This window comes from Mirounga leonina, unplaced genomic scaffold, assembly GCF_011800145.1.
Source record: "Mirounga leonina isolate KUSES-001 unplaced genomic scaffold, KU_Mleo_1.0 Mir_53, whole genome shotgun sequence".
NCBI lineage: Eukaryota > Metazoa > Chordata > Mammalia > Carnivora > Phocidae > Mirounga > Mirounga leonina.
This window is the reverse complement of record NW_023270807.1, coordinates 20876724-20898097: the sequence shown is the minus strand read 5'-3', so window position 1 is coordinate 20898097 and position 21374 is coordinate 20876724. Positions and strand designations below refer to the sequence as shown.

Below are 21374 nucleotides of genomic sequence, written 5' to 3'. Positions count from 1 at the left end.
CTTTAAATCTGGTAAAATGCCCCCTACTCGGACCACACTGTTCACATTGCAACTCTTTCTGCCCATTCACAGTGCCACTCATTCTATTCTCTCCCTTTGCCTGTTAATCTCTACAACACTCATTACCTTATAATATACATTTGACTTATTTATTATCCTTCTCCCCCTACCAGAACATAAGCTCCCCAGGGCAAGCATATTGGTCTTGTGTGCACTGAACCTAGAATAGTAGTAGGTGCTTGATAATTATTTATTTAAATAAACAAATAAGTGACTAACATTACTCCCCTGAAAATCAAGGGTGTGAAGTTGGGAAGAGGAGAATGGGTACATTTCTGACATCATGGCATACATATGTGCTGGGGATGTCCAAAGTTACCTTCTCCTTCCGGATCTCCAGCCTAAGAGAGAAAGATTCATTTTGAAGTTTGAAGAGGCACCTTGCCAAAGCTCTATGGTATTTAACAGCCTTACATCATCATACCAAAAACCAAATTAAACTGACATGCCAATCATGTCTATTTACTAATTCATTAGCCTAACTTGAATATATAATTTTGATAATGCTGTTTCATGGCTACCAAATCCTGACACACTGAATTTGCTTATTCCAAAAACGTGTTCTGCATTTGAATTTCAAAAAAGGACACTACACATGATTGAAAAATATGAGTTGTCTCGCTTTGTTTACATCATGTTGGATGAGGGTGGGAACTCTAGGTAATGTAATGAGATCAAGTGTTAGGACTGGACTGTAACAAATAAGGTGCTGAAATAAGTAAGGTATACGTGTTTCTACTCACCTGCATAATTCATCATTTCGGCAGCTGTAAATTAAATCGAGGCAAGTAGGGGGTGGAGCTACGTCCACTGCACATGGCTTGCTGTGAAGAGCTTCCTTGGACTGCTGACAAGGAATATCAGATTGAGCGCAGTCACAAAAAGCCAACATCTGGGCAACGTTAAAAGGCATATTCTGATAGAAGAACCGTATGGCTGCTTGGCAGTGTTTCACATCACACAGATTTCCATTTGCTGAGCAAGCTTTAAGGTAAGGGGCCAACTGTGCGTTACAGACCACATCCCCTACACATGCCTCTGCCACTTCCAAACAGGACTGGATCCCTTTGATTCCTGAAAGCAAGGATATGTCCGGGTCGTGGAAAAGTAAACACAAATCTGTACATACAGAATCTGCAAAACACTGTGAGAAGTCTATGAGCAAAACACAATGATGTACTAATATGCTATTTGGGGCCAACGTTCCTTTTTTTTTTTTTTTCCCTAAGAGTTAGTATAAATTTACTGAGGCCTGAGTAGTGGGCTATTTGAATCATCTTTCATTTATACTGGGTACATATTGTGATCTAGAAGTGATGGCAAGTGTGTAGGGCCAAAACTGAGTGGGAAAAAGAAAAAATCTTGAGTCCAGGTTTCTCAAATGTAAACAATAAATCTTCAGAAATTGCATTTGAGGTATATAGCTTATGGTGAGTTCATGGGCTCAAATCAAAATGATTTTTGTTCTGTTACACTTTTTATTTTGGGCAAAAATTTTGACTAAAGGCTCCATATAGTTACATACTTATTCTAGCACATAAAGATGTTCACATTCTGGAAAACACAGATACATGTGAGTGCTTCCACAACCCCCCACCAAACATATATACACAAAAACAGCCTCAAACAATTAATTTATATGATCAAAATACCTGTGAAATTTAACCAAGATCTCGTCTTTGGTTTTAATTATAATGTATTCCTCAGCATAACTGTAAACAGAGGATGGATGGGCAAAACAGTTGCTTTGACACATGAGTGGAAGAAACACAGTAATTTTGTTGCATTTTGCAATATTAGACTAGTAAAAAGCCACACAATTAATTTTATATTGGCATATCTTTAAGAAAGCTAGTAACTATGTTTTAAATTATATTGTCTAGCATTTACAATGCAGATAAAAATTACAATGTATAAATATTACCACGATAGGGAAGAGTAGTTAGATTCCACTTGGATTGATTATCCTCTTTCACGTTACCTAGAAGAAAAACAAAGAGACTAATTCATTAGTGAACAGTTTTTTAGATTTAATAGAAGAATGTGGATTACATTTATAAATGAATAATCAAAAAAAAATCCATTTGAGCTCATGTAACACTAATTTAACCCTTGATACTCAAAATTAGTTAGGTGTAGAAAAAGAAAAACACCCCCCCCCCAAATATGAAGTGAATTAAACAGCCCTATTCTGAGGATTTAGTTACTTGAAGATTTAAACAAATGCTAACAATCAGACCATGTGTACTGAAGTAAACAAAGAATCTGGGGAGAAAGAACAGAAGCAGTATTGTCTGAATCAAAAAAATCCTTCCCAGTAGGGTCTTAATTAAATTGAAATGCAATTTAAAGATGATTTCCACCTCTGATTATCTTAGTCTCTTAGAGTTTCTAGGAATTATAATCATAGAACTAGAGAATTGCGTTGATGGAAGTGAACTCAGTGGACAGCTACTTCCAAACTCTTTCATTCAAGAAGCATTGGCTGAGTCCCTACTATGTACCAGGGGCCATAGTGAAGACAGAAATGTGTAGTCCCTGTCATGGAGCACCCACAGCCTGGCATGGAATAGAGAGATATAATAAAAAATCCAAACAAAATATAAGGAGTGCAAATAGACATATGCATAAAGTAATAGAGGAATAGTACGATCAGATTTGCATTTTAAAATAAAAGTTGAATTGTTGCTATTGGCTATTAAGATAATAACTTCCGTTATGACTTCATGATTCAATTTGTCCCTACTTGAGCTGCCTGTCCAAACTCCCTGCCTGCCTATCCACTGCACAAAAAAAGAAGGTACAACCACAAGAAAATTCTTTTTTTTTTATTTTTTTATGTATTTATATATTTTTTAAGATTTTACTTATTTATTTGACAGAGAGAGACACAGCGAGAGAGGGAACACAAGCAGGGGGAGTGGGAGAGGGAGAAGCAGGCTTCCCGCGGAGCAGGGAGCCCGATGTGGGACTCGATCCCAGGACCCTGGGATCATGACCTGAGCCGAAGGCAGATGCTTAATGACTGAGCCACCCAGGCGCCCAAGAAAATTCTTTTTTATTCCCAGTTGGGTCACAGTCTTTCCAGATTCCCTTGCATTGTTCCATCTATACATGGTTTCTCACTTTTCTACCAATAATGTCTCAGCTCAAGAATCACAATGTTTCTAGATTCACCCTCCTGTGTCCCTGAGGAAGCCTGAGATGTTCCTTCTTCTGTGCACTATCCCATAGTGAGTGAAATCCCACAAGCGAATCTCAGAGAGGCATATAGCTTCTGTAACAGATACAAAAGTCTAGGCTAGACCTCTATTATAGAGTAATATCTCTGCTTTGGGACTGATTGGTATGGCTATGCCACTGACTAAATATAACATATTCAAGAATCTATCACTGAAACATAAACTCTGAATTTACGCACTTTGACAGAATGTTTATATACCTCCAAAATTTACATGTTGAAGCCCTAACCCGCTGTGTGGCTATGTTTGAAGACGGCATCTCTGAAAGTTATGCAGGTTAAATGAGGTCATAAGAGTGGGGCCCTGATCTGATAGGATGATCATCCTAGGAAGAAGAGACACAGAGCGCTTACTTACTCTTCTCCCTCCATGCACTCCCACACCAAGGAAAGGTCATGTGAGGACATAGAGAAACCAGGAAGTCAGCAAGCCAGGAAGAGAGCTCTCACCAGAAACCGACCCTGCTGGACCTTGATCTGGAAGTTCCAGCCCCCAGAACTCTGAGAAGATACATTTCTGTCACTGGAGCTGTCCACACTGTGGTCTTTTTGTTACGGCAGCCCCAGCAGACTAATATATTCACTATGTGGGTAATTATTATAAACACAACTAAACATTTATTTTAGCATGGTAAAATAAACCCTATCTGGGATGTGTACTATTTTATATGCTATGAGTAATATAAATTCTCAGCACATTAAATTCTATTTTCATAGGGTACCAACATATGTCTATACACATTTTTCCGGGAGGATATTTTAAACCATAGCTTAATGCTGAAGAGGAGCTAAATATGTCACGGGAATAAATAAAAGATTGTATCAATCCAATCTACATCTGAGATAGATCATATACATCAAAAAATGCACAATGTTCCTTCTTATTCATCCACTAATGTCAAATATATCCAGAATCTGATATTTTCTCCCCTTGCTACCACACTGGCCCAAGATAGCATGCATTTCTCTGTTGACCTCATCTAGGCCATGGGCTTATTTATTATCTATAAGTGAAAGACCCCTCCCCCCTTAGATTTACACCTATTGCACAGATCTCACTTTGTTGATAGTGATAATTTAGACATCAATTCCGTATGTGGGGCTGCCTAATTTGATATATTTACTTGGGTATCTATCTAATAAACATTTCAGACTTAACATGTCCCAAACTGACCTCTGACTTCTCTGTCCGTCACTGAAGCCTCTTCTTCCTATAGTTGTTCCCATAGAAAGTTAACAAAAATAATGGCAACCACATCCTTCTAGTAACTCAGGACAAAAACCTTGGAATCAACCTCCATTTCCTTTTTTTTTTTTGCATCCCCACATGGTTTACTACTAACAAAATATATCCAGAACTGACAACTTCCCACAGTGGTCCATCATCTATCATTTTTTTCCTCTGTGTCGTTATAAAACCCTCCTAACTGGTCTTCCTACTTGAGCCTTTGCTTGTCTTCCAGTCAATGATCAACAACAACAACAAAAAACAAAACCAGAATTATCCTTTTAAAGATGGGAATCAGATCATGACAATCTCTTAGTGAAAATTCTTCAGTGATTTTCTGTATCGCTCAGGGAAAGAGCCAATGACCTAGAAATGACCTAGAAAGTCCTAACTGATCCTGTCCCTGTTTTATTTCTGATCTCACCTCCCACATCTCTCTCCCATATTCTCTCTTCTACCTATGTGTCTCCCTTTAGCTCTTCCTCAAACCTCCAGACACATGTCCAGTTGAAGGCCTTTAACTCCCTGTTTCTTCTGCCTTAACTGCTCTTTCCCTAAATAAACACAAGGCTCATTCCCTTATCTCTTTTAATCTTTGCTCAAACATTAACTTAAGAGTACAACTGCTTGGCCATCTTGTTAAAATTACAAATCACCCACTCAGACCTCTTTTTTCCCCCCTTTGCTTCAGTTTTCTCCTTCGCATTCATGCTGTTTAAAATATCTATCTTAAGTCATTTATCCTGCTAATTTTCTCTTTGTCCCCATAGTGGATGCTGTGGCCCACTACTAAGATGCCCCCCAGGCTTTCATTTCCTCAGCTGCTACAAGTTTGGTTGGGTGATGACGCACACCGGTCCTTTCCTAGGCATTGCCCTCATTTGAAGAAAGTTGCCACAGGCAAGGTGACAGACTTTCCCAGGGGACAGCTCATCTATAAAGACTAGCCCACAGGAGGGGTTCAAGGATCAGGTCCCCTGCCTCAACGGGTCATTCCAGGTCCAAACTTCCTGTCTGCTATGGTAGCAGGCTCTGTATTTCAGCTTCTCCCTCCACCTAATCCTGTTTTCTTCAGTTCCTTCTAGCTTTTGTTTGTAAACCGTCAGTCCAAACACATCCTTTGTGTGCAAACCTCTGTCTCAGAGTCTGTTGCCTGGGAATGTGATTCAAGATGCTCCTCAATATAGAATGTAAAGTCCTAGAGAGCAATGATTTGTTTGTTTTGTTTACTTTCCCTCCAGCTCTGAGCACATGGGCTAAGACACGGTAGGGACTCACAAGAAGTATCTATCAAATAAATAATTAGCACGTAACCACGTTTTATCTATTTCTTTAATTTCTTAAATCTTCTAACAAACAACAAGCTCCTTAAATGAAGGACAGGTGTTTGTTTTGTTATTGTTTTTTTAAATCCTGCTGTATAGTACCTAGCACATTTAAATATCTCATAAGTATTTTTCGAATGAATGAATGAATGAATGAATACAATTAACATTATGCTAAAACCTTTTAGCATTTGCCTTTCCTGCCTCTTCATAATCCCTTTCGGACATAGTCATGGCATTAATTTTTTATTTTTAATTTTTTAAGAGAAACAGGTTGAAATGACAAAGCAGGAATCTGAAATTAAATATTCTTTAGTTAATTCATATTTGTGATTATATACTTAATGTTCCTAAATCCTCTTTAGAATACCAACCTGAAAAAATGTCCTGTTTGAATCCATCTTCATAGTTGTCACTGAAGGCTGGAACTATCTGAGCATCCTGTATACAAACGTCTTCAAACAAACTTTTCCAAATTTCAATGCACTCTACTTTTGAAGGGTCGTTGCAATGACAATTCCACAATATCGTTTCTTTCAGACTTTCTCTTAATGTGGCACACAGGTAGCCTCCATCAAGGGTCTTGCATTGTTCTGATTCACTCCCACAGGTTTTCTTAAAATTTTCATACAACAGAATGCAATGTTCTGATTCTTGGCAGATATGTGCTGCTTTGACACAGTCACTCTTTTTTCCAACCATTAATGATGTGTCTTTCTGAGGGAGCCATTGTGTGATATTTGACTGTCCAGCCAAATGTAAAGACAGAGCTGATTTTTCTTTAAATAAAATTTAAAAAATTGACCAAAAATTAAATGAATTCATTTACTTATATTTTAATGTCTTATAAAAAGTATATAAACTTGTTTTTTTTTTTTTTAAAGATTTATTTATTTTAGAGACAGAGATGGAGAGAGACTGAGCAGGGGGAGGGGCAGAGGGAGAGGGAGAGAGAGAATCCTCAAGCAGACACCCTGCTAAGCATGGAGTCCTACCTGAGGCTCTATCCCAGGACCCTGAGATCATGACCTAAACCGAAATCAAGAGTCTGCCACTCACCTGAATGTGCCACTCACGTGCCCCTAGACTTATCTTTTATATACTTATATCTATATTGTCTTGCAAAAACCATTAAAAAATTTCAAGAGAGTTATTACAAATGATCCTGAATTTCTAAAAATTGAAATAAAAACACTGATTATTTATAGTTTATGTAACCACATAATGGTAATGCTCAATTTCTTTTGATGACATTTGGTTCTCATCATTTACTTTTGTCCAAATTTTCATTACATTTTGATGATGACTGGTAGAAATCGTGTGTAACTTAAGATACTTATAAAATAATAAATTATTTCCCTTATATAAATTTTTTATGGATTTCTATTTTCTACTAGAAATGTACTCAAAGTGTTTCTCCACCTTTTTAAAAATTTATTAATTTCCCCTTAACAAGCCTTTTTGGACATTTACTTTTCTAATTCACAAGCCTCCTTATAAAATTTTAATTCCACAGATATACTGTATATCTGTTTAGGAACTGGATGTATATATGTGTTTCATACATAATAAAGAGTAAAAGATTTTTTGCCCACTCCCATGTACCAACTTTCACCCCTTGGAGATTCTATTCCTCATTGAGAACACATGTTCTACTAGATAGTTCCAACAAGCCCATAATTATATGAACTTTATAGAAGAAAAGATCAGAAAAACAACTTTAACATGAGACTCCGAGTTAGCTTAACATAGGCTTTCAGAAGTATACTGTCTACTTCTAAAATGTCTTATCTTCCTTTGAGGTACTTCAAATAGATCTCCACAATAAAAAATTCCTTGACCCTACCATTCTTCCAAAAGTCACCTTTTTTTTTTTTTTCTGGAGTATTATGATCTAAAAAAAAAAAGATTGTTTAATTTTGTTTTATTAGTTTTCTTTCACCTTCGTTTCTACAAGTGTCTCATTCTTATACAAAACAAAGATAACATAATCAGTTTTATGGTATGAAAATGTTTCCTTAAAAATTGTTAGGGCATCCTTATAAGCATATCCTAAGTCTAGCCTCTGTACTGTATGTGTTTGAAAACATATGCTACTATAGCATTTTGCACATTTCTCAAATAACAGCTCACAATGGATTGTTATAATTATATAAATCAGGCTCCTTTACTAGAATAGAGGCCTTCTCTCCTATTCCTTTTGGCTAGCATATGCAGGCTTGCATGAATAGGATACATGTGATTTAATGCTCTCCTCGTAGAATTAGCTCTATTACATTGGTAATTATATATTTTGAAATAATCTATAAACCTGTCTATAGGTCAATCAATCTATCTAAATATCTTTCTATTTATATATTTAATCAGCTGGGCTAAATGAAATAATATGGCTAAATGTCAATTTTACTATGTTTTCAGCTATCAAGAGCAGGGACTGTTTTAGTCACTTTTTTTTTAAGATTTTATTTATTTGAGACAGAAAGAGTGAGAGGTAGCAGGCGGGGAGGAGTAGAGGGAGAAGGAGAGCATCTCAAGCAGACTACTGCAGAATGCATAGCCCAATGCGCAGGGCTCATCTCACAATCCTGAAATCATGGCCTGAGCTGAAATCAAGAGTCAGAATCTTAACCAACTGAGCCACCCAGGTGTCCCATGTTTTATTCAGCTTTATATCCATCCTTCAGCATTTATAAAATGTCTACACATATTAACTGAATAATAAATACAAATGGATACATGATTTAGGTGCTCAAAAATATGTTTAAAAATTTAAAATACTTACATTATATTTATTGGTCATTTACTAAGTATCAGGTACTACACTGAGTGCTTTATCATATTAAGAAAAAAAAGAAAAAAGAAATGCTAAAGCTGATTTGTTCAAGAACTTTACAATATATCAATGAAGAATAGAAAAGTACATGCCTATATATGTTGGGGAATGTTTTGAGAGTCCAAAGTGAGGAGGGAAGGTAGTAGGGTGGGGGGGGACATGGGGGGGAAGAGAGAGACAGAGAGAGGGAGAGAGAGAGAAAGAGAGAGAGATCATGGCTTTCTGGACTGATGATCAGAGTTTGTGAGGGTGCCATAGTTAAGATAGGATGAATGATAAGATTTCAATTATTTCCTTTCTCACTCTAAGCTAAATTATAAGCAATCAGCTAGCGCTCCCTGTATACATAACAACTAGGTCATGTCCATCATGAAGTGCATTTATGAGATTGTTTAAGTGTTCTCCTCTACAGGGTTTTTATATTCCTGGCTTATCAATATTACCACACAGTAGTCTTTAATAAGTATCTACTGTGGAAAAAAAAAGGTTTAAATACGTGAACTGATTTCAGTTTAACTGCTCTTTGTTATGTATCTGTTGACTGGTAACTACATTTTGTCAAAACTTGGTATGATTAAAAGTGGCTAGAGAGAGAAAAATTAAGTTGTCTTGCCATTGTGAAACAAAAGTCAATAAATATTTTAGTATTTCAGTATGTTTTCATTTCAGCCTATTTCCGTCTAAAACTAGTAAAGACCCATTAATTAGCTAACTAATCTCATTTCGGGCTCTATTCTTTTTGATGACATCTCAGCATTTGTAATTGTTGACTATTTTCTTTGTGTCCCTTTCATTGACTTCAAAAACTCTTTCTGTAGTTTCTTTTCCTGTCTTTGAAATCTTCTTTTTTGTCTCTTCAACTAGATCATGAATGTTGTTATCAAAATTTTTATATTCTCACCTTATAGCCTTTACACACCAATCCTATCTTCCTTCATGGTTTTATCTACTTCTTATAAACTTTTAACTCAAAAATCTGTGTGTCTATTTAATTTTATCTTTTCTTTTGTATGTCTATTTTAGATTACTCTCTTCAGTGCAAGATCCATGTTTCCAAATGCAAGCTAGATGACACACATTCCTTCCTTTCTTTTTTTGAAATTATTTGTATCATGTAAAACTTAAAACAAAATGCCAACATTCCTAACATGAATGTTCCAAAGCATTCCACAGATGCAATGTCTCCAAAATATAACTCATCACTTCTGTCCCCAATCCTGTACTTTATTGCTTCTTCCCTATCTCAGTGTATCCAGTATCCTGTCCCAAGCCAGCAATTTGTAGAACATGCTTCATACATTTCATATTCCTCATATCCAACTCTCATCAATTCCTATCAATTATAATTCATAAACATATCTTACTTTGGCCTTTTCCTCAGAGTCCTCAGCACCACTGTGTTAGTTTAGGCTTGCATCACCTCTCTCCCAAATGGTTTTGATGGCCTTTTAATTGATATCCCTAGCCTGAATCTTTCCCTCCGCTCCATTCTGTCCTTTGCACTCCTGCCAGTGATACCCTTTGAAAAGCTGATTCTACATTCCTCTGTTTAAAATGCATTAAGAGCCCCTTGCAATAACAGTTTGAAGTCTAATCCCTTTAGAAAGATCCATAAGTTCAGCTTTCCTCCTTCTTTTAACATCTGGTTTCTTTCCAGCATCCTCTCCTAATACTGTTCCGTTCTACAGACCAGCTTAACAAAGGATTTGTTGCTCCTCGAATGCACTCTGCTTCATTCTATTTGCTCTGTTTAGAACATCCATTTTGTCTCTCTAATGAACCCAATTCACCCTAAAATCCCAAGTCTGTCATTTCTTCTGTGAAACCTTCTGAGTCACCATTCTTTATTCCTCTATAACTTCAAGTACTTTGTAAGAGTGTGTGTGGCGGATGTGTGTGTGTGTGTATCATCTAGCATGTATCACTTACCATTTTAATTAAGAATTGAACTAAAAGTAAATAACAAAGGTATCTTGGAAAGCCTCAAAATATTTGGAAATTATACAACAGTATTATAAATAAACGATGAATCAAAGAGGAAGTTACAAGGGAAATGAGAAAACATTTTTAACTGAATAAAAATGAAAATACAACATACTAACATTTGTGGATCTAACTAAAACAGTACTTGGAAGGAAATTTATCATTAATGAAATGATTATAGGAGGAAAGACAAAAATCTCAAGTCAGTGATATAAGCCTTTATCTCAAGAAACCAGAAAATGAGGAGCAACTTCAAGTCAAATCAAATACAACAATCAAAAATAATGAAGAGCAAAATTGCGAGACAGAGAGACAGAGAGAGAGGAGGAGACAAGTTTGCAATATCTGAACGAAAGAGAAGACATCACTATAACTCCTACAGACATTTAAAGGACAATTTGAGAATATTAGGGACAACTTAGCAGAGAGATAGAAAAAAGAAAAAAAAAGTAACATGGAAACACTAAAAACAAAAATTCAACATAAATCCAACAAATGGGAACATTCACTGAAAGACACAAACTAACAAACTTGTTCAATAAGGAATAGGTAAGTAAAAACAGTCCTGTAACAACTAAACACATTGAACATTTTAAAACCTTCCAATGAAGAATGGCCCAGATATCTTCACTGCTGAATTAAATCAAACATTTAAGGAAGAAATAATACTAATTCTTTGTATACTGTTCTAGAATAAAGAGTAGGAGGAAATACTTTCTAACACATTAAGAAACCAGCACTATTCAGACGACAAAATCAGACAAATACACTGTAAGAAAAGAGAACAATATTCCAATATCCCTCATGGACATAGATTAAAAACCCTTAACAAAATATTAGCAGATTGAATCAAGCAATATATAAAATGAGTAATACATCATCACTGAGTAGGCTATAGCTTCAGAATGAAGGGTTAGAACCAACATTCACAAATCAACAATAAGATTCACAATATAAAAAAAAGTAAAACATTATCATTTCAATAGAGGCAGGAAAAGCATTTGCAAAATTTAACATCGTTTATCTATTCGTGATAAAATTTCTAAGCAAATGGGCTATAAGAAGGAATTCTTCAGCCTGATAAAGGGAACCTAAAAAGAACTTACTGCAAAAACCATTCTTTATGGTGCAAACCTAATGCATTTCTCCTAAGATAAGTAAAGAGACAAGGACGGCCACTCCCAAGGTTCCTATTTAACATTATCCTGGAGGTCCCACCCAGAACGATAGAGCAAGGAAAAGAAACAAAGACCTACTGATTGGAAAGGGAGAAATAAAATTTTCTCCATTCACGGATATGAATATTTAGATCTATATGGACAACCCTATAGATTCTACAAAATAAAAGATGCATAAGAACTAGTAAGTGAGCTGAGCAAGTTACAGCATATAAGGTCCATATAAAATATCAATTTTATTTTGATAGATTATCTATAATCAATTGGAAATTAAAATATAAAATAAGTTACTATTTACTACAGCATCAAAAAATGAAGCATATTTGTATATATCTTAACACAATGTAAGACTTATATACTGAAAACTATAAAATATTGATAAAAGAAATCTTAAATAAATGGGGGAGATACAGCATGTGTGTCAGTTCTACCCAAACTGATCTATAGTTTCAATGTAAGCCCCCCAAAATGCTAGATTTTTTTGTAGAACTGACAAGCTGATTGTAAAATTTATATAGAAAGTCAAAGAATAGCCAAAACAATTTTTTAAAAAGAACAAAGTTTAAGGAATTATACTACTTGAATATAAGACACCCCATAAAGCTATAATAAGCTTGGCAAAAGTACTATACAGTATTGGCAAAAGTACAGAAATATAGATTATTGGAACCGGATAGGAAATCTAGAAATAGAGCCACTAATATACAGCCCAAATGATTTTTGAGGAAGGTGAAACTCATAGTCTCTTTAGCAAATGGGGTACAACAACTGTCTATCCTTATGGGAAAAAAAAGTATCTGACCCATTGTTTGTACCAAAATCAAAAATTAACTCAAAACCTAAACTACATAATTTCTAGACCATATGAGAAATATCTCCGTGATTTGGGGTTGGATAAAGATTTCTTAGATGCAACATCAAAGGTATTATTCATAAAAGAAAAAAAAAAACAATAAACTGGTTATCATTAAAGTTTAAAAAACAACAAACTTCTGTTTTTTGAAAGATATTCCTAAGGAAATAAATAAAAGACATAGAGAGGAAAATATTGTTTACAGAACACATATTCTGATAAACCCTATTCAATACAGAGAAACAACTCTTAAAACCCAGTAAAAAAGCCAAAACTCAAATTTAAAACAGGCAAAATTTTGAAGAGATGCTTTACTAAATAATGTGTATAGATGGCATGTAAGCACATGAAAATATGTTCAACATTACTATTATTCAAGTGGAAATTAAGCCTACAATTTGACACTATTAAATACATATTAGAATGGCCCCCAAACAAAAACAAGTAAAAAACAAAATCAGGTATCACTGAGAATGTGGAATGACTGGAACTTTTATACATTGATGGTTACATCAATTTTGGAATACAGTATGGAAGTTCTCCATAAAGTTAAACATACACTTTACCACATGACCCAACAATTTCTTACCCAAGAGAAACAAAAACTTCTATTTGTATGAATCTTGTATGTGAATATTTATAGCAGCTTTATTTATAATTTCTAAAAATCTGGAAACAATGCTAATCATTTTCAATGGTGAATGGATAACAAACGTATGGTATAACTACACAATGGAATACTACTCAAAAAAGAGAACAAACTTGTACATGAAACATTGGTGAAACTCAAATGCATTATGTTAAATAAAAAAAAAAATCAGTTAGGCTCAAAAGGCTACATGGTACATAATTCCATTTATGTGAAATTCTGGAAAAAGCAAAATCATGGAGCAGAAAATTGTCCAGTGAGCTCACCATGGATGATTTAACAGGTGTGACAATAGGACAATTCACGATAGATTAAACCTATTTCTTATAAAATGGGAGGTTGATTGTGAAAGAAGAGGCAAGAACCCCATGACAGCAGGTGCATTCCCAAGCTGACCATTTTTCAGAGATAGTGCATAGGGACATTGAGGATCCAAACACTGATCACTTTAGAACTATTTTATCGTACATATCCTTTGAAAATCTTTACGAACCCTTAAGGGCACATGAAGAGTACTTTGATTACCACTACTTCAGTGTCAGCCTAGCCCCTCAAACAGGCAGTAAATAAATGTATATTAAATGATTAAATGATCTTATCCAAAGGCAAGTATAAATCTAGACACATGGTTATATTTTGGACTTTCTCCAATATCTTATTTGTCTTCTATCATTTAGGTCTTGTGCAAAGCCATAGCAAACCCCACAAATACATGAATTGAGCAAGTGAATCTATAATTCTAATGAATTATAATTGAGTGAAGCTTGAAATTATGGTTAGCAACTACAGAAATATGTTAGGCACTTGCTGAGATCTACAGCTCACTGAACCTTAAATTACACAAAGAATTGATCAAATTATCAAAAAAGGAGAATTAAATTACATAGATGTGGTTAATTTTGAAACTGTACTTTTCTTTCTCACAACTATTTATATTCCATATAACAATTTATTGTTACCTGATTCATTGATGCATTGTTCCCCAAGCAAGTTGTTAATAGTGCAATAGAGGTTATCAGTGCAGAGACAATCTTTAAATTGGAAATTGCTTTCCACCAAGGACTGGATGCTCAGGTTACAGTTTGATGAGTCCTTCATCTTGCAGGGGTTACCTGGGTTTCACAGTCAAAAATAAAATATTCCTGATATTAATCTGAATATTGCCCTACCCCAAATGCTTTTAACGTATTAATCTAAGGAATTCATTATTATAGTAAGAGTTTCTGGGGTTGCTGCAAGATGTCCACGGAAGTGACTTTTTAATCACAAAATCTCTTTTTACTGACTTTTCCCCCAGTATTTACTTTCTAAAATAGATTAAAGCTTGCTGTATTTTAACATGACTTTGTCCTCACTTAGAATGCCAACTTTTACTCTTCAGTAGTAATCAAGGCTGTCCTTATCAAGGTGATCAGAATGATCTAGAATCCTCACCGTTTTCTCTGTTTAGCTATTTTTTTAGCTATTTGTCATAATCTTCTATTTTATTTCATATGTCATTCTAAGATTATAATAAGAGACATGCAGGTGGCTCAGAATTTACCATGAGAAATGAAGTTGTCCTGACAGTAAGCACTCAGTAAATATTATTGAATAATGAATCTTTCATAATTACCAATATTTCATTTTCTGCTTTAATTTACAAAACCATATTCATCTACCCAACAATTTTCTTTTATTCATTTTTCTGAATAAAACTACTTGTGTTCATTTCATCTGTGTATTTGAGAATATTTCTATTTCAGCTTTATGCATGAGATAATTATGCAAATATTACTGCAATTCACTGAAAATGACTTGCTATTTGTATACTGAAGTAAATGTTATAATTCATGACACACTGAATGCAGTATTTTAAATTGCCTTATAAAATGTAATGAGGGGCGCCTGGGTGGCTCAGTTGGTTGAGCGACTGCCTTCGGCTTAGGTCATGATCCTGGAGTCCCGGGATCGAGTCCCGCATCGGGCTCCCTGCTCAGTGGGGGGTCTGCTTCTCCCTCTGACCCTCCCCCCTCTCATGTGCTTGCTCTCTCTCATTCTCTCTCTCTCAAATAAATAAATAAAATTTTTAAAAAAATAAAATAAAATGAGGAGCTGCATTATCAAAACCATTGACAGATTTTTTTTGTCATTGTCTTCTAGTCTCATCTTAAAGTTATTGTGTTACCTTGAGCAAATTATGCTTTTAAAATTCTTTTCCTGAACTATAATAAGAAGGTTGGGTTAGACAGTTATAACTTTCTATGGAGTATGAACAGTCCATGTACTACTTTCAAGGGCCGGAAAGAGAAGGAAATCTTTCTCCCTCCCTCTGCATTCCATGTAATTTCTTGAGGTCCTGTGGATGGGCAGAGGTTCTGATGATGGAGATTGTAAACGTTGACCATCAGAACTATAGGTTGCTGCCTTTTAACCCAACGCGCTCCCCTCTACATCTTTTGGGAAGTAGAGGAAGCACATTGCAGATAGGCAAGAGTCATGAGCAGTACAGAATTCAATCTTTCTGAAATGAATAGAGAAAGTGAGACATGGAAGAATCTATTGTTATTTTCCCTTTTCAATTTTTCTTACTGAATATTCCAGAAAGTTTATTACATTTTTATAGTATTATAAAATCCATTATACAGGATGATAAATTATGTTAGAATACAATTTTTTTGTAACATTTTGTGGATAATAGTATTAGGGCAATGTCTCACTATATCATCAGTTTATCTATTTTTAGCGAATGGAGTTCTGCTATAATGCTCCATTCAATATTTATTCAACTAATTGATATATTGTTTGGCTTTTTTTTTTTTCTTTTATACAAGTAACAGTAACTCTAATCTTCATATTCTCTACCCTGTGGGACTCTCCTCAAATATTTGGAATGTAGGACAAGTTAAAAATAAAAAATATATATTTAAATTGTTCTTGACACAGGTGGAATGGAAGACAGCATATCTGTTACCAGAAAATAAAATGTGAATTACAACATGTGTGATGTGTGTAACATGTATTATACATACAAATAATAACAATGCTTTTGATCATCACAAATGTTATTTTTTCTATTTTATCATTGAGATATTAACATGTAAGCAAAAAGAGATTTGAAAATTTTTTGCCATACATCTGACAAGCATGCATATAATTATAACATTATACATGGTGAGATAAGTACAAAAAAAAAATTGAAATCTTTCATAAAGCTACCCACAGTGCATTAGGACTCTTGAGTTTTTGTAACCACATTCACTAATAAGCAACTGAAGGTGAATCACTTGAATATCAAGTTTGAGTAAGGCGTTTAGAGTAAAGTTAACTTAGTTCCCAGGATAGTGACAGAAAAAATCCAAACCTATTTTTATCTCAGTAAAAGGAAATCATTCGAGTGTGTTTTAAATAATGTTTTACCTGAAACATTGCACGAATCTTCCATTATTCTCCATGCATATTTACATCCATTTGCATCACTTAGGCATTGTTCTCTTAAATACGTGCAATCAGTGGTTTGGGAAGCAGATTCATTTTCAAAGCCTAGCACCATAGCTGAAATAACAACAGGAACAGAACAACAACCACACGTTTGCAATATTACAGCATGGCAGTTGTTTGCCTCAAAACTAAGTCATTGATGATAAAGAACAGAGTTAATGAAAATACAATCTGATAAAATCATTACAAGGTTGGAGTGGATCTTAACCTTCCTTCTAGCTATAGATTCCTCCTATAGAAGATTCTTCAATGAAGAGCCTACACTCGTGTTCTTATTTGATGCCTATTCATTCCTTGATTTATAGGTTTATGACCATTGCTCTATTGAAACTGATCTTTAAACTTCCCTGATCATCTCCAAAACATCAAACTTAATAGTTTTAAGACTTCATCTTGCCTACTTTTATCACTGAACATTTTGTTACCATTTTGTTCTTGAAACTCCTCTTCCTTTAGCAACCCTCTCTTCTAGTTCCCTTGATACTTATTCATTTGATATTTTTCTGACCATAGTTAGAATTCTTCCCAGAATACTCGTCTTTTTCTGGTGAACTATATTTTTAGCTTAATGTCTATCCTCAGATTTTTCCCATTCTCATTTTACACATTCTCCCTGTGGGTACTTCCATGTACTATCATAATTTTAACTAAAACCTCTAGACTGATGATTCTCAAAAGTATCACCCAATCCCATTATTTTTCAGTATTCCAGTTATATTTGTTGATATCTCCACCTAAATGTTCCAGACACATTTCCAGACTATAATATCTTTCTATCATCACCACTCCCTGGTAGACCACCCTGCTCCACCAATTTCACCATTCTCATAATCACCCGCACTAGAAACCTTGGATTCCTGATAGACACCTTTTTTATCCTCAACTTCACTCTCCTATATCAATTTTTACATAGTTCCCTCTTATTTTGAATATTTGACCAACTCACAAATTATTCAATGTGCCTCCAGTTTCATCTTACTCACATAGGTTCTTTACACCCCCTAACCTGCGTACTGTACCATTTTAGCCCTGCCATTTCTCTGCTTCACCCTTTAGATGGTTCCTTATAGCATAACTCTTATATTCCTTATCATATGCAATCTGGGGAGTCCTTGAACATTTATAGTTTCCCAAATACTCCATGCTGTCTTATACTTCTGAGTATTTACTTTATGATTATTAGCAGGCACTCCATTTCTTTCTCTGCTGGAATAACTTTTTTTTTTTTTTTTTTTTGGTCTGTTAATACTCAACACAATGATTACCAGTTTTATGGAACCCTTCCCTGACTTCAATACCCTCTTTTCCTATATCCAAATTGATTTAACACCCCTCATTTGTTTCACTACTATCTTAGGATTTCCCCAACCATAGCTCTACTGCTCTGTAATGAAAGTATGTATTTACATGCTTGTCTCCACTGCTGGGTTCTAGGGTTTTATTAGACAGGCATTAGACATAATTCATAATTGTATCCTCATCATCAAACACAATGACACATTATGTATGTATACTGACTTAAACCAACCTGAATAGTTGTTTAAGAATGAGTTATAAATAAGTAACTGATACTATAATAAAAATAACACCTTCCAGATATTTACAAGTTATTTTGGGTAGAAGAGAAGTTTCCAATAAGTTTTCTAAAAATATCAAGAAAGTAGCAATGCTAATTTAGTATATTGTTCAAATTACCTGAATTGATTCTGCAAGCATACAAACTGACACTTGCTTAATCAATCCGTAGAAAAATATGGGAACTGCAGTTGAATTATAGAGACAATATATTAAGTATAATCAAGAGACCTCAAGCTATGTCTTAGAGCCAAATTATTTGGATTTTTAAAAAGATGTTAATTCTGAATCACCTGTGACAATGCAGAGTTATAGGCTTCAAGTAAAATCTACAATCTTGTCTTTATCTTACCTCTTTCAAACCTCTTCTCCTAAGGAGAATCCAAGACAACTCATAGGATCATATGTACTATTTGCTGGGTCACTGCATTTGGAGATTAGGCCCAAGGGTGTGGTTCGGTCACATTTTTCTTGTCGAGGGCTGGAGTGGAAATTGACATATCAGCCTTCTGTTTTTTCATGTGTTCATAGATAACCTCATCTAGCCAAAATCCTGTCCTAGGTTAGCAAGCCTGGAGAAAGAGAAAGAGAGCCCCTTCGATTCTGGCCCAAAGTTATTTGTTTTAATCCAGCTTGCCAAAGACCCTCAGGTATTTTATGTCAGAAACTCAACTCATAAGAAACTGGAATTTTATTTGACACTGATCATTACATTTTGTGAATAGCTCCCTCAGGAAACTTATATGTGATAGTATTCTGAATATATCATCAAAACCTTACCAATACCTCAGTCTAGTGATGGTTAATGCATTCTACATATTATCTTTCCCAAATTTATTTCATTTTCTTCCATATTTAAAATTTTAAGTTCCACTTGATTGTTTATTTTACGTGATTTTCCACACCTTCCATTTGGATGAAATATTGAATCTACTAGGAAAACCATCTCAGAGATCTGGCCCACAAGAATGAAAATAACTTTAGCTTTCCAAAATTTTAGTCATTCCCTACAATGATTTGTAGCCACATACTTAATCCAGGAATTTCCAAGGATTCTCTTGAAATGCTCAGTGAAAAACAAGTTCTGTTTTATTTTATTTTTTTTAAAGATTTTATTTATTTATTCATGAGAGAGAGAGAGAGAGAGGCAGAGGGAGAAGCAGGCTCCCCGCAGAGCAGGGAGCCTGATGTGGGACTCGATCCCAGGACCCTGGGACCATGACCTGAGCCGAAGGCAGATGCTTAACTGTCTGAGCCACCCAGGTGCCCCAAGTTCTGTTTTAAAATAGTAAGATGAAGAATACTGTACATAATATCACCCTCTTAAGGCTTATCATGATAATACATTTTCTATTTTAAAAATTCACTATGTCAAACATTTCTTTGGCTATATAAACTTTCCTACATCACAAGACCTACTTAGATGATGTTAAACAAGTATTCTGAAGAATGCACTATGGGAAATACTGGTTAAACCTATCAAATAGTACAATTTTGACCCTAGCAGTATTAGAAATCCTTTCCCTCCTTCATGCATCCTAATGTCAAGGTTAATTTAGAAGTGAAACTTGAAAACAAGCGGCCATCCTTGCTTTTTCAACTGGGGCCATAATGAGATTGTAGTGTATTTTATGTGTTCTGTTTTATTGTTGCCTTATCTACAAAAGTTAAAGTTTCTTAGATTTCTCTTTATAATAAAGAATAGAAATAAGGAAATATTATTAAACTAAATACAAGAAGCAAAATTTTGGGCTAATGAATAACTATTATTTAAACTAAAGAAAAACCAAAGATACATAAAAGATTCTATTCCTTCTTCCCTTAATTTTTGCACTTGATTTATTTTGACTCTCCTTTTATGTTCAACATAATTTGAAATAACCTTCTTTGTTTTCATGCCCACAATTATGTCTTTATTCATCAATATCTATTAGTGTAGAATAAGCAAAAAAAATGCTGGCTCTGTTTTATTGAATGGAATATTATAGCTATAATCAGCTATAATCATAACTATCTCTTTTCCTGAATTCATTTTATAGATTCTACTAAATTCTGAAGAAAATATAGTAGCATCCCCAATGACACATATAGGAAGTAGATCTTCATGAATTCTACTTTAACTATAAATGAATTCTTTTCTACCAACATCTTACAATACGTTTACACTACCCAACACAAGAAGGATAAATCCAAACCTTATCTCTGGCTCACAAAAACTGACTGAAATGTGAAGCATTTGATGGGACGTTAAGTTGGTTTATCCTACAAAATGACTCCTACTCAGTAAATATTAGTGCTTTAAAATTAGGGGAACTGAGTGATTTAAATTAATCTCATTTTAATTTAATTTCAAAGAAAAATAGATAATTTGAAATTTGTCATCTTATAACTTGTAAATAAATACTGGAAGGTTTCATTTCTCAAAGGCTCTAGTATAGATTCCATATATACTAGAATTCCATAAATCCTAATAAATAACTCAAAGTAACTGGATTATCTCACACAATGAAATAGAAACAGCCTGAGAGATCATTGCAATTCCTGCATTATGTGTTTTCTACAGTTATAAATAAGTGTACATTTCTGAAAAAGTTATAAACCACGTTAAAGTATGCATTCGTAATTGATACTTATTATAAGCCCATCAACAGATTAAGTCAGATAAGACAGCATTCAGTTCATGAAGAATTGGTGTTATGAATCCAGGTAAACTAGAAGCATGATTCACTTACCAAGAAAAATGAAGACTATCATGCTGGACAACTTGGGGATATTCACCTGGAAAGAAAGGCAGATGTGTTTACTCCAACCGCCTTCTGAACGGTAACTGTCCAGATAAGGCTTCAGCTTCTGCTCTTGCTTCCTGAAAGCATTACTGAATCAAGTCAGCTTCCTTTGTCACCATCTCCTCACCAACCTTTCCTGAGCTGTGAACTTTCCTAATTATGGCCAAATTCAATTATTTTCTT

General features: G+C 34.7%; 1 protein-coding gene across 1 annotated transcript in view; it reads right to left on the bottom strand.

The window, feature by feature from the left end:
* The window catches only part of GFRAL (GDNF family receptor alpha like), a 65689-nt gene extending 44530 nt beyond the window's left edge, over nucleotides 1-21159 (bottom strand). Inside the window, exons 1-5 of the mRNA XM_034990839.1 lie at nucleotides 21138-21159; nucleotides 16750-16884; nucleotides 14310-14468; nucleotides 1985-2041; nucleotides 804-1134 (exon numbers count right to left, since the gene is read on the bottom strand). Of these exons, the coding sequence (XP_034846730.1) occupies nucleotides 804-1134; nucleotides 1985-2041; nucleotides 14310-14468; nucleotides 16750-16884; nucleotides 21138-21159 (704 nt within the window). The remainder of the gene's footprint in view (nucleotides 1-803; nucleotides 1135-1984; nucleotides 2042-14309; nucleotides 14469-16749; nucleotides 16885-21137) is intronic.
* Between the last annotated feature and the right edge of the window lie 215 nt (nucleotides 21160-21374).